A 14,526-nucleotide genomic window follows, 5' to 3' on the forward strand; every position below is an offset into this window, starting at 1 on the left:
AACCACTAGGTGGTGGACAAAGCATTCATTTTACACTTAATATTACATTTATATACAGTTTTAAACTGGTATGCAAATTAAAGTCATTTTAATAACATTTAAACCAATGTTTCCAAACTCTTTATTTTTGCTTTGTTACTGTGCTGTGTTCTGATTGGCTGCCCTGTATGGATACACATTCTCAGCTTGGGTAGTAGCACTCATTTGCATATCTCCAATGTAAATGGGCAGAGTCTAACTGCTGTAGGGTGACTTTAAAGGTGGATATGTGTACATGTACATGTGTGCTGTTTTCGTGACATCACAGTGAATTCCACAGGGCTGTTTTTACAGCATAGTTTCCATATATGGAAGGACAGACGGGGTATGCTTTAACAGGTTAGCTTTTTAGTTAGTGTAACTTCATTTTAAGCTCTATACGGATCCTTTAATTCCCTGCTGAAGAATCCAGCTCAAAACCAGCTTTTGTTGGTTTGTTGGATGGTCTACACTGGTCTTTGACTATCAAAATGGTTAAAAAGCTGGTCATCCATAGGAAAACATAACTTTGCTGCTAAAGTTGATCGTGCTTGGTCAAGCTGGTCGACCAGCTTGGTCTTGCTTGTCACGCTGGTCATGCTGGTCAACCAGCTTGGTCTTGCTTGTCATGCTGGTCAACCAGCTTGGTCTTGCTTGTCATGCTGGTCAACCAGCTTGGTCTTGCTGGCCATGCTGGTCAAGCTGGCCAATCAGCTTGGTCTTGAGGGTCATGCTGGATATGCTGGTCGACAAGCTTGATCTTGCTGGTCATGCTGGTCAACCAGCTTGGTGATGCTGGTCTATCAGCTTGGACTTGCTGGCCATGCTGGTCAAACTGGTCAAGCCATTCGGTCTTGATGGTCATGCTGGTCGACAAGCTTAATCTCGCTGGTCATGCTGGTCAACCAGCTTGGTCTTGCTGGTCATGCTGGTCTATCAGCTTGGTCTTGCTGGCCATGCTGGTCGACAAGCTTGATCTTGCTGGTCATGCTGGTCAACCAGCTTAGTCTTGTTGGTCATTCTGGTCAACCAGCTTGGTCTTGTTGGTCAAGCTGGTCTATCAGCTTGGTCTTGCTGGCCATGCTGGTCTATCAGCTTGGTCTTGCTGGTCATGCTGGTCAAGCTGGTCAGTCAGCTTGGTCTTGATGGTCATGCTGGTTATGCTGGTCGACAAGCTTGGTCTTGATGGTCATGCTGGTTATGCTGGTCGACAAGCTTTGTCTTGCTGGCCATGCTGATCAACCATCTTGGTCTTGCTGGTCATGCTGGTCAAGCTGGTCTATCAGCTTGGACTTGCTGGCCATGCTGGTCAAACTGGTCAAGCCGTTCGGTCTTGATGGTCATGCTGGTCGATAAGCTTGATCTTGCTGGTCATGCTGGTCAACCAGCTTGGTCTTACTGGTCATGCTGGTCTATCAGCTTGGTCTTGCTGGCCATGCTGGTCGACAAGCTTGATCTTGCTGGTCATGCTGGTCAACCAGCTTGGTCTTGTTGGTCAAGCTGGTCTATCAGCTTGGTCTTGCTGGCCCTGCTGGTCAAGCTGGTCAGTGAGCTTGGTCTTGATGGTCATGCTGGTTATGCTGGTCGACAAGCTTCGTCTTGATGGTCATGCTGGTTATGCTGGTCGACAAGCTTCATCTTGCTGGCCATGCTGATCAACCATCTTGGTCTTGCTGGTCATGCTGGTCAAGCTGGTCAGTCAGCTTGGTCTTGCTGGTCATGCTGATCAACCAGCTTAGTCATAGTGATCATGCAGGTAATTCTGGCCAACCAGCATGGCCAAGCCTGGTCATGCTAGTGGTCTAGCTTGGTCAGGTTGATCATGCTTGAAGACCAGCTAAACCATCAAATGAAAACACACCATTTGCTGGTCTTTTTCCAGCATAGTTGACACACATGTTTACATGCATTCTATATTGTTCTTCTATATTTCTCTCCATTTATAAAATAATTATCCTGCCATCCCCGTTTCATGTCATTTTGAAAGCCATCGAGGCAACCTTACTGTGACGCTTCTTTTTAGGGCCTTTCTGTTCAGAGTGGACTCCTGGTGACCCTCATAAAAGAAAAAGCATGACTACTTCATCACTATGACTATAAAAAGAGTAGGACTGGGAGTGCAGTGTAAGCAGCGCCAATGTCCAGAGTCCAGAGTGGCAGTCAAGTGTGTGTGTGTGTCTGTGTGTGTGTAGGAGATGGTAGCACATGCACCTGACCTGGGGATCTGAAACACACGCGGTCAGGATGCCTTCCATGAGGACGGTCAAGTTGGTCGTGTACGAGGTGCTGCAGTTCGCCTGTCTGTGCGTGCCCATCTTTGTGGTTCTGGAGCGCTTCGCCTCTCTCATGAGAGCCGTGAGAAACAACGACACCACGGCCTACTGGCTGGTGGTGGCAGTGTCCATTGCGTACGTCACCACTGTGACCCTGTTCGTGTGGGTTCCACTGAAGTTCTTCATCCTGAAGTCCAGACGGTTCTTCACAGACATTACGAACTGGTGAGTTTACTTGCTGAAGAATCCAGCTCAAAACCAGCTTTTGCTGGTAGCTGGTACCTGATGGTCTACACTGGTCTTTGATGGTCAAGGTGGTTAAAAAGCTGGCCATCCAAATGAAAACATACCTTATGCTGGTCAGCAAGCTGGTTAGCCAGCTCTTGATCAGCATAGTGAATGTTGCATTTGATTTTGGTCATGCTTGGTCAAGCTGTTTGAATTGCTTGGTCTTGCTAGTCATGCTGGTCATGCTGGTCATCCAGCTTGAACTTGCTGGTCATGCTGGTCATGCTGGTCTGTCAGCTTGGTCTTGCCGGCCATGCTGGTCAAGCTGTGATGTGACATCACTTCTTATAGACTTTAGTCTTTTAATACAGGTGGTGGCTGGTGATTGACTGAAGGACAGTGATGCTTAATTAGAGTCTCCTGGTAGAACTTTCACTAGAACTTTAATTTGTTTTACATGAAATAAGTTTACATGTAAAAACCTGGTGAAAATATATAATATTTTTTTCTATTTTTGCTTTTTAAATGTACATTATTTTAAGGTTAAAATGAAAGGAAATGACTTGTTTATATAGTCTATTATGGCCATTTATTAGTTTTTGGTAAATGAATAAATGTCTATGTATTAATTGTTATTAACAAAGCTGCATGATCCTTACAGATATTTAACTCCTTCCTACCCTTACACACACTGCCACAGTCCTACAACTTAGGCCTACTTCAAGGCCATCAGGTGAAATATCCTAACCACGACAGACGCCTGTGTGTCCACGTGTGTCACCCTATATAATAATATAATAATAAGTATCCCTATATAATTGTCATTTTTCCTGACTTACGTTTATATTTAGATTTCACACCAAACCAATCTGACTGACTTTCTTTATATGGTAACTATTTAATAATGTAGAACAGCTGGAGAAACAGGCAGCTGGTTAAGCAATACGACACAAGGTGAAGATTATATAGTACCAACATTTTTGCACTTTGTACATCCAAGCCATCCAAGAACCGTTTAAAACTGAAAAAATGAGTTCTAGCTTAAATGTTCTAGCTTTACGTTCCTCGTTCACATTCCCCTCTGTACAGTAGTGACAACGTTCTTTTATGTCCGAACTGATCCAATAACCTTGTTCTCCCTCAGGAGGCCTGTGACTCTTGCGTATGTGCTTCTCAGCACATTACCATGTTTTGCCATTCTCCTGGCCAGCTCGAAGGTAAGGCAACACTCACTTACCAGCTTCAGAATTGCTCAGATGTGCATATATCATGCACTGATATTTAGTGGACGTTTCAGATATATCTACAAGACATGTCAACAAGACAATGGAAGATGAATAAATGCTGGGTGTTGTTCAGTTAGGAGGTTCAGGGGTCCAGATATCATACTTACCACATTCATGGTATACACCAATATCTCAGTATCTCAACCCTGGTCCTGGAGGCACCCTGCCCTGCGCATTTTAGTGCGTTCCCTGCTCCCAACACACCTGAATCAACTAACCAGCTCATTACCAAGCCCTTTCAGAGTTGCAGGGGGTGCGTTAAAGCAGGGGATCCGCTAAAATGTGCAGGGCAGGGTGCCTCCAGGACCAGGGTTGAGAAACACTCAACCACTCTAGAAGGTCTGTGGGCAACATGTGTGACAGCTATTCATTCAGATAATTGTAAGAAAATATGACACTGTGGTGTTGGCAGTCAGCAAGACCAGACATTGGGACTTGCAATACGCTGATAGACACTCTTAGCTGTCTGGTTTTTGTTGGAGTTTGACCTACTACTGTGTAATTCTGAAAAAGGTATAGTATAGTGACAGCAGCACTATTAGCTGCTATTGTGCTGAAAGCTTAAGGCCTCACTTGGTACTCAGTAACCAACACAAAAACAACAGATTTACCATTAACCCAAGGGTTAGCCGTGGAATGTCATTGGTTTTCTATTGCAGCCATCGAAAGACTTTAATTATGTTTAAGGTCACATGAGCTGTGGATGGCGACCAAAACTTGGTGCAATCCCTTCTATCAGCAGTGTGTGCTCAAAGGAACTCTCAATATAAAGAGATTTCTATAAGATTTGACTTAATTTTTACTGTAAATTCTTCAAGTTCCGCTTCTGGCTGAAAGGCTTCATGTGTTCGTTCTGAACCGGTATTCTCTCCTGAGCCTCCCATTCTGCTTATGTCTGGCCAGGTTCAGGTAGACACAGGGAAACTCTATGACCTCTTCACTGAGCTGCCCGTCTCCCTGGTGCTGTTCGCACTCATCTGTGTGGACATCGTGGAGAGAATTCGTCCATATCGCCTCAGAGGACAAGGTAAAGACAAGCGGTCCATTTCTCATGATCTCGTATCAACGGAGTAGTCTTTTTTTTTCCACCATAGTCTTGAGCTTCTATTCTGTGTTCTTCAAGGGTTCTTCAGTGTTGACAATTGAGCAACTGAGCATGGAGGGTGGCTTTTCCACACGGATGTGGTTCGGTACAGAATGCTTGGAAACCGAGCTGACCCCGGGTTTTCTCAGCACGGTTAGCTAACTGTACTTGGGCCCCCCACTGAACTGTTCAGTGGGAGGGCTTAATGACATAGGTATCCGATGATTGGCTCCAGATTTGCATCACCTTTCGGCCTCAAGATCTGGAATGACAATGAATGACAAAACCCCTTTTAATGCACCCTTTTAAAGACATTTTTGGAGTAGCAAATTAAATTGAAGGGGGGGGGGCTGTGCCTTTAAGACACTGAAGAACGTCTGCTAAATGCCTTATTTGTAAATGTAAATGTAAGACTAATTTGCAAATGGTCTCTGCTCTGATTGGCTGAAATAGGGTATATTATGTTAAAAAATGTGAGCATTTTTTCTACCTTGGACAAAAACTGGCCCAGCTCTTGCCAACTGTGGATGTGTTCTGGCACCCAGATTCGGACGAAGTCAACTCTTCCATTGCCAGACGCTCTTATAATAAACAAAGGTGCCAGACAGAATTCCTATACCTGTTCCTATACCTACATTCCAAAGCCTAGGCTGCAGCCAAGCTAGGACGGGGTCTCAGTGGGACTGTCCTATGAAAACTCTTTCTATTGGTCATACAAATAGAACAGTCTAACCAGGCTGCGTGGTGACTTCACTGAAAAGGTCCCGCCTCTTGTAATTGCAGAACGAAACGTGTGCTTTTTCATTTCTTCACGGAAACCATTTTCGTGGTGCTGTTTTTTTTTCGTGCACAGAGAACTGTGGGTAACCGATGGCTGGGAAGGATGCATTAGTTGCGACCTTGAAATCGGTCATGGGCTGCATTTCTAGGCTGTATACGAAGGATCCTCCACTTTGGAACACCCTTCTGTGATGCAGTGGTCGAGTAATGTGCCTACCTCGTCTGCAGCCTAGGTTTTGGAACACAGCTTATAGAGGAACTTCCTTAAAGAACCTTTAAATGGATGGTTCTTTATCCCCTTATACTCCATTACTTTTATTACATCCCAGGTATTACTAATCTGTAACTACTTATTGTTCCATCAAAGGGAAGATTTGGTTTTCCAGGATATTCCAGGCCTTAAAAATGAAATTTCATTAGACTCAATGGTTTCTTGTACAAATTCCACGATTCTTATGATATGCTACAGATGCTATATTTGGTTCTGAATGAGGTTTATTCATTAACTTTGTATCTTTGTATCTTCTGCGTCGGCTAGCTGATGGTTTGGAGTCCGACTTTGAGCTGTCTGGGCCTGTGCTGACTCACCTGGAGCAGGTGTCCTCCGTGTCTGCCCAGCTGCCACGGGCGAACGGAGGTGAGAACGGCACAGCAGTGAGCCCAGAGATCAGAAGAGGGTCAGGGTCCGGGCGCTGGAGAGATGTGGATGGATACAGCGTGTCCCGCTCATCCAGTACGGCCTACCTGTATTCTTCCCGCTCTTACTCAGGGTCTCGCCGGATCTTCTGGGCCAGAGACCCTCGGCATGAGCTCTTCCTGGACGCCTTCATGTTCTGGCTGGACACGGTGGAGATGGTGAGGGTGGGGGGGATTGAGGAAGTCTTCTACTCAGGCTGGATCTTCCCCGTTTACATCCTGGCCTTTATCTCCACACTGCGCCTGGTGGTTGCTCCTAACAGTCCTCTACTGACTTCGTTGGGGGTCCTGTCCCAGGACCTTCCCTTCCTGATTGTGCGGATTAGCCTGGTTGGGGTCTTTGGTTACGTGACCCCGCTGCTGTATGTGATGAAGAATCTGCTTGTGTGCCTGACATTTGTGTACTTTCTGCTCCTGACCAAGCTGAAGGTGCTCAACAGAGGGAGCATGTTCTGAGGCCTTGGAGAAGCTAGGCTATGGACTGCCCTTTATGAGGGGAGGCCTTAAATGGATTATACCGATTGTGTGCACTGAAAACATTCCTTCTCTTGATTAATACTGTATCTGCGAAGAAGATCATGTGAAGCAAGTACTCAAGTGATGCAAGTCCACACGTGCTGCATGGAGCCACTCTTGAAGCAACCAAAGAGGTTATGAAATATTATTTTCTATGAACTCTAAACCCTTTCGCCTCAAGATCCTGTATTTAAACACTAAACTAAACTTCCTCACTGTCATAACTCATTTGTGTAGGTCCTAAAACCGAACCCTGTGGGACTCCATAAGGTACGCTAAACCAAATAGTTCCTAAATTATTCACATTCGTTTCTGCATTAGGATTCAACATAAGCTTCAAGGGGTACCTTCAAGCACCTTCTCACAAACTGACTACATTGCAAAATAACTTAGAGTATGAGCTGCAGTAATTCAGAACTCCCCGTTGAGCCTTTCGGCAGTGTTGTGGGCTTAATTCAGTGAAACACTGACAAAGGGAGGTGCCTACCCGAGGAGCCCTGTGAAGAGCTTGCAGTGTAGTTGGATGGTTGGAATATGGGTGAAGGGAATGGGCTGGGCCTTAGGCGTAACCCCAGTTATTAGGTGCATGACCATGTCATAGTTTCCTGTAGTATTTCACATGTCAAAATGTTCTGAAATATAAAAAATGACATAATTCCCATAATTTTCTTATTTCCACTCAAAACACAACAAGAGGTGCTTTGATATACGACTGTATGAGATTTCTGAGAGGCTATGCAGGGCAGGTGTGCAAAGATTTAATTATATACATTGCTACAGTGTGAAAGCAGTGGGGTAAAGGTTTTTAAGGGCTTGTTAAAACTAAAGGCCCTTCAAAACTAAAGACAAAGAATTCATACACCAAACACGTCTTATTCATCCGCATTTGGGGTGGTGGGATGAGGTGGTGGTGGGGTTGTGTGAATTTTCATTTTGCACTAAGCTATCACTTTAAACCCCGCCTGATATTCTAAGCAAGAGTCCACCTCAGCATGGATAGATGGGTTTCTGAAACAAAGATACACTGAATAATTAAAGCATCGCTGCGAGACACTGATTCTTTCACCTTCTTTGTATGATGAAGGAGAAAATGCGATGAGCCCCCCCCCCCATGTTTCTATGAGTTTTACAAAGAGTATGGTGTAAATATTAATAGCTAATATAGAATACCTGCTTTGCATTGCCACAGAGGAGCTTGCAGATTTCAAGGTTGTGTATTCAAGCCAATGTTAATGCCTTCTTCAGGGGAGTCTAATCTATAAGTTAAATTATACTTTCAGTTGAACTGCAACACTTTTAATTGTGATAATGTGAATATTAATTTATGTGGGGATCAGTTGTTTAGCTACTGTATGTACACTTGTGTGCTCATGTCTAGCTGTTGTTCCATATGTAAAGCAGTTTTTATGTTGGTGCCATGAAGTGATGTAGGGAAGAGCGGGGCACAAACCTTTTTTTTTACTAAATAATTAAAAAAGCACAAAAAAAAAAAAAATGGCAAAATTAATAATTGAGATATTTTTATACACGCAACATGAATATTCTGCTATTCTCTATCATAGCATATGATCTATAATATCGCCTATCTACCCCAAAGTGTGCTTAATGTGTGACAGATAGAGGGGCTAGTTAAAACAGTCATGAAAAAAGTGTGTGAGAAATAAATGTGTGAGAAGAACCCCTCCCTCCAACTACATGCCGAATACTGAAACCACATTATGCTGCATAATGTAAAGGCCTGAGCTTGTACCTTGTAAATAAAATATACTTCCTTTACAGATTGTTTTTTGTGCCAAGTGCCAAGAAAAGCAAGTTGAAGCACAAAGCCTGTAATATGTTAGTAATTATAATCAAACTGTATAATACAGCTATTGAAAAGGGACATTAATCTACAGGATAAGTGAGGACTGGATCCAGCTATTTGGGAATCCTAGCAGGAATTTAATTTAGGGCCTGCCTAAATGTCACCATTTTTTGGAAGAGTTCAAAATATATGAAGAATGGGCTCCGAGAGGCTAAGCCGACCAAGACGCTGACAATAAGGCCCAAGGATCGCAAGCCAAAAAGAGCACAATTGGCCGCACTCTCTGTGGGTGGGTAGATGGCACTCTCTCCCCTTGTCACTCCCATTGCGACATTGGTCAGCACAGGCATCTGTTGGCTGATGAATCAGAGCTGGGTATCTGGAGCTTTCCTCAGAGCGCATTGGCTGCCTAGTGATGCTGCATCAACCGTAGTTGGAAAAGAGGTGGCTTTACTTTACATATACTGGAGGAGGCATGTGCTTGTCCTCCCCTTCTGAGTTTCGGGAGCATTGGAAGTGATAGCATAGCCTATTACCCACTCACTAGGACAAATCAAGATACAGGCAGAACCAAGGACAGAAACATTAACATTAGCATTTAGTCAAATAATCAGAGATCATACAGTTATGAACATATTAAATTAAATTGTCATGTAGTTTTAACTACAATGCTTATAATAAAAAAATTAATTTCATCAATTTCTTTTGTTTTTTTGGCTTTACGGGGTTAAATCAGTTCAGCATGTATTGTCTGAGAACATCCATATTGAACAAAAATGAGTATTAATTTGTGTATTGTACCAACAGCAGTACAGATCCTGACACACTTGTACTCTTGGCTGTGAGATTCGCAGACGTCTGTTGCTGATCCACAGTGTTCTGCCAGGACTCATCTAAAATACTCACACCCGCCAGCGACACTCTGTCTTCCTCCCAGGAACTGATTGACTGTGAATTGATATGCAGAAGTTACAAAAGAGTGTGTATAGTGCATATATCACAAACTACTACATATACACACTTCATACCACCACTTCGTGAGACTGTAGCTCATCTGTAGATGCACAAAGTGTGTTAGCTGTCCTCTAGCCCTATATCAGCAGTCAGTGTCTGGCCACAGAGCTGCTCTTGGCTGGATACTATTTGGACGGCGGACCCACTCTTAACCCAGCGGTGACGCTGACGCGTGTGAAAAATTCCAGCGATACCAGCACCACATATGTCAGTGTCACTGCTGTGCCTGATAACACCACCCAAACGGCAACAGCGGTCCTGTGGTCAGAAGCTGAGCAGTTAGGGTGATAAATCATGCACACCCCAAATGAGCTGCAGTAGAGCTACAGAAGGTTTGTAGAATTCACAAAGCAGCCAAGGAGTGAAAGATATCATCTACAAATAGCTGCTCAGTGTCTCTCGCACATATTCATTCCTTATATACAAATACAGTGTTTGTACAAAGGTTGAAACTCTGTCTAATTAGTCAGTTCAGCTAATTCGTCGTTTCTTCAGAAATGAGGGGTATTATTAGGCTCCAGCTTCTGCTGGAGAAACTGTCTCTACTGTCCAGGAAAGAAGGCCTTCTACTAGATTTTGGAGCACTGCTAGCATTAGTAAGGCAAGGATGCTGGATGATCACCACCTCACCTCATCCCCAACTCCCCAACTCATCCCAGATGTACTGGATGGAGCCCTGTCGTACCAGAAAACAGTTCCACTGCTCCACAGCTCAATGGTGCCAATAGGTTCATGGTTAGTCCTTATCTATTGGCAGTACTTCTCTACAGGGCCTCTACCCACACTGCGTGGGTGCACATCGGTCTTAGCAATGGGTGCGACTTACAGTAGCTGAATGCATTCATTAGAAAGGCTGTCCACAAACATTAAGACATATAGTGTACTTCATAGGAACTTGGATTAAACTTCAAAAGAAAATCTAGCAGAACTGTAACAGAGCTGGAAAATGGGTCAATTCCAAAACCCTCAAATTGATACATAACATACATTGAATCGTAATATTTACACCTCTAACATTCACCCACCCACCCACTAGCAAAAGCCCAAAAGACAAAGCTGGCAAAACAATAAAATGCAATGGCGAGTTCAGCAGAATGTGGTGGTGTTGATACTGGAGAGCAGCACATCACCTCCAGACTAGTTATAGGAATACATGTCGCGACCCTAACCTCTCCACATGACATGGCTTTTCCTGTGCAAGTATCCACAAAATTAGAGCGCAAACTCAGCATGCGACAAAGTGAAAACTGGGCAGCAAATGGGTATCCATTCTAGGCTAATTCTAGCTCATGCTACATCTCAGAAGGGAAAGCACTGGCATGTTTATGATTGGTAATAAATAGCGCAGAACGACAAATTAGCTACATGCAATGAAGTGTTGAGACTGGAGAGCAGCACATCCCCCATATATATATGTGCTGCTACGCTAACCTCTCCACATGACATGGCTTTTCCTGTGCTAGCGTCCGCTCAAACTCGGCATGTGACGAAGTGAAAACTGTGGGAGCAATGCGTATTCATCCTAGGCGAACAGCTAGCGCTAGCCGGCACTAGCTTTTACCGTCTCTTTTTTTCTCTCCATTGTCGGCTCCCTCTGAAACAAACTGGAGCTAAACACACCTCAGAAAGGACTGTATTATTGGTAAGTCGGGGCAAGGCTAAAAGCTAACCAGCTACAAACTCTTTGATATAGTATGATACCAGCACCACATATGTCAGTGTTTCCGCCATGTCTGGTAACACCATCCAGATAATGTCTAACGGCAACACTGATCCTAGGGTGAGGCTAAATGGCTAGGAACAACAAATAAGCTACATGCAACGAAGTAAAAACTGGGGAGCAAAAACACGAGCTTTTCTCTCCGTTGTCGGCTCCCTCTAAAACAAACTGGACTACCTCAGCTGACAGCCAAACTGGAGCTAAACACACCTGGAAAGAACTGGATTATTGGTAAGACTGGTAAGACTTGAGAAAGCCAAACATGGGGAAGTGAGTCGGGGCAAGACTAAAAGCTAACTAGCTACAATCTCTTCAGCTTGCCAACAGCCCATCACACTGAGAGGACAGCAGCAAGAGGACAGCAGCACTCTCGGGTAAGACTCATAGGGTGCTAGCTAAATAGCGCAGAACAACAAATGAGCTACATGCGACAAAGTAAAAACTGGGGAGCAATGGAGTATCCATTCTAGGCTAACTGCTAAAGCTATCCGACACTAGCTTTTACCATCTCTCCGTTGTCGGGTCCCTCTTTAACAAACTGGACTCCCCCAGCTGACTGCCAAACTGGCTTAACACACCTCAGAAAGGAAAGTACTGGTTTATAAGTTTATTGGTAAGTATGGGCAAGGCTAAAAGCTAACTAGCTACAATCTCTTCAGCTTGCTAACAGCACATCACAAGTAGGGCAGCGTTCTCAGGTAGACTTGGGAAAAATTACAGTGTCAAAGGTTTAAACTATGATATGGTCTCTTTGCCGGTGCTGTAAGCTGTAAACCAGCTGATATTATCAGAGCTTATCGTTTTTTACGAAGAAATTCAGTGTGTTTCATTATGAGGCTAAAACAGGGTATTACAAAATAACAGGGTGGTAAATTGGCTTCTTAAATAACATCCCCAGTAAGTCACACACTTACTGTTACCATTAACAAACAACTAAAAATATTCAATAAATGCCCAGTGTTGGTTAAAAGGTATAAAGCCCCCACCCACACACACACTGGGTTGCGTAACAGTGGCATAATGGCAGTAAGTAACTGAATAAATTATATAGTTCAGACGAGGGGCAGTCTAGGGTTCGACACTATCCTGAAGGGCGTGACCGCAGTGGGAGAATCAGAAGGCAATTCCAGTACCAACCCAGTCTTTTTTTCTGTTTACTGGTTGGTGGCCATAACCTTTGAGTCACTGGCTCCACTGAATCACCCCTGTCTCCTCTGTATCACTTTCATCTACTGACTGGTCAATGAGGCATGATCCGTGCCTCGGGATGAAGTGCTGAAAGAGGGATACGATGGCTGTTCCGGTGGCTGCCGGAAAAAAAGGCCTTCATTTGAATTCATTGAGTTTAAACCTCCCAGTCAGCATATTGAACAGATGCAGCAAATGAAATTATACATGCTCTCGCCCTTCTCCTCCTCCTCCTCAGACACCAGGGAGAGAGAGGGGACAGAGAGAAAGGACAGACACTCTGATACAGTGCACAGATAAAGAGAATGAGCTGATAAACAGGAATGACAGAGGAAAGACAGAGAGAGAGAGAGAGAGAGAGAGAGAGAGAGTGTGTAAAGGCGTTCTGGCTGAAGCCACATTTGAATTCAACCAGTGTGTGTCCTGCACTACCTACCTGCTCTGCCATGTCGTATAGCAACAGAGAGGGAGAGAAAGAGAGAGAGCAGAAAGTAGCTGCCTTACCCTCACTAATAGCCACGTGCTGACCTGAGAGAGAACGAGAGCGAGAGAGAGAGAGAGAGAGAGAGAGAGAGAGAGAGAGACAGGAAGCAGGTAGGCCAGCCAGTATATTCATGTAAAACAAGGCCATGCTTCTCACTCAAGCTCTGGCGTAAGGAAGAGCTCATCTTCTTCTACCAAGCACTCCACCTCCCCATCACACCACACCAACCAGAAAGAGTCCAGGTCATTCATACCAGTTTTGCTTGACCAAGAATGGAATTGACCATCTGACACTTGAACCTTTGGCTTCTGCCATCTTTAAAACCAAGGATAAAAAACCTGAGGTGTAAAAGGAAAAGTTCCTTGAAGACTTCGACACTGCAGTTCAGCAACCTTTTTGGTGAATGGTGCTTTGTGTAAGGACCTCCACTCATGCTTTATGTCATCAGCCAACCCCAGCCTCTTCCGCCATGGAGTATCCACTGTCCCGTCCAGCTGCATCTTATTGACGACCTGTAAAATAACTCACCACTGGCCAAGTTAAACTCCATTGCAGCTTCCTCTTTACACTCCAGCAGCAACGCCCTCACCGTCCACCACGTCTAGGGTGATGGTACATGTAGGGAATGAGTCACCTTCAACAGGCTGCAGCATGGACCTTAAAGGGTGACCGCTCCTCAGCTGTGAGTGCTGATCTTCAGGCGTTCTGCCAGGTCGGCGCACTATCAGAGCCCCGAACAGCACGTTAACTTTTGGACCAGTTAGATCTAAGCGCCAAAGACTAAAGGTTCCCCTAGTACCCAGTAAAGAGAGGAGCAGCTCTCTTTGTACAAAATAAGACCAGCAAGGTCCAGTTTCCTATTGTCCACTAAAATCAAGGCTTGGTCCAACATTCTCCATACAGTGGACCAGCGAGGAACCTCTGGATGAACTGCGGTCAAAAGGCTGCAGTTCTACTAGCCAGGTTGGCCAGGCCTTGCCCAGCCTTCTCCTTGTGCAGATATAGTGTGGAACCTGGTGTAGACAGCAGTGCCTGGATGTTTGGGAGCAGATTTGCAAGGGGTCAACACAGGCCAGAAGAGAGACAGAGAGAGGCGTGCATAGGAAATGAATTATATTGGTAAAGTGGATGAGGGGGAGAGAACTATGTACATAGAGAGGGAAAGAAAGAGAGAGACTGTAAGGTAAAGATACATATGGACATAGACAGAAATCATTAGAGAGAGAGAGAGAGAGGGAGAGAGAGAGAAGGTGCAGAAATTGAATTGAGAGGGAAAGAGATCTATGTATACAAAAAGGATTAGAGAGACATACAGAGATAGATCTATAAGGAGAATGACAGAGGGAGAGAACTCCCACTCCTCCATGCAGAATTCTTTCAGCTGTGTGACATTATCTTGCACACCAGCCATGCCAATCAAAGGTGTGCGGCCTCT

The 14,526-nt window shown here is 44.5% G+C and overlaps 1 protein-coding gene across 1 annotated transcript; it reads left to right on the top strand.

The window, feature by feature from the left end:
- The first annotated feature begins 2,262 nt into the window (after positions 1 to 2,262).
- tmem236 (transmembrane protein 236) lies at positions 2,263 to 6,821 on the top strand. Its single transcript, XM_072686920.1, has 4 exons — positions 2,263 to 2,516; positions 3,664 to 3,736; positions 4,709 to 4,832; positions 6,208 to 6,821. The coding sequence occupies exons 1-4, from the start codon at positions 2,263 to 2,265 to the stop codon at positions 6,819 to 6,821; spliced, it is 1,065 nt and encodes a 354-aa protein (XP_072543021.1).
- The last annotated feature ends 7,705 nt before the right edge of the window (positions 6,822 to 14,526 follow it).

This window comes from Salminus brasiliensis, chromosome 9 (assembly GCF_030463535.1).
Source record: "Salminus brasiliensis chromosome 9, fSalBra1.hap2, whole genome shotgun sequence".
Classification (NCBI taxonomy): domain Eukaryota; kingdom Metazoa; phylum Chordata; class Actinopteri; order Characiformes; family Bryconidae; genus Salminus; species Salminus brasiliensis.

Excerpts from the sequence above, each read along its gene's own strand:
- tmem236 (XM_072686920.1), top strand. The coding sequence starts at position 2,263 with ATGCCTTCCATGAGGACGGTCAAGTTGGTCGTGTACGAGGTGCTGCAG. Across the intron at positions 2,517-3,663 it reads TTCACAGACATTACGAACTG|GAGGCCTGTGACTCTTGCGT; the intron begins GTGAGTTTACTT and ends GTTCTCCCTCAG. Across the intron at positions 4,833-6,207 it reads ATATCGCCTCAGAGGACAAG|CTGATGGTTTGGAGTCCGAC; the intron begins GTAAAGACAAGC and ends TGCGTCGGCTAG.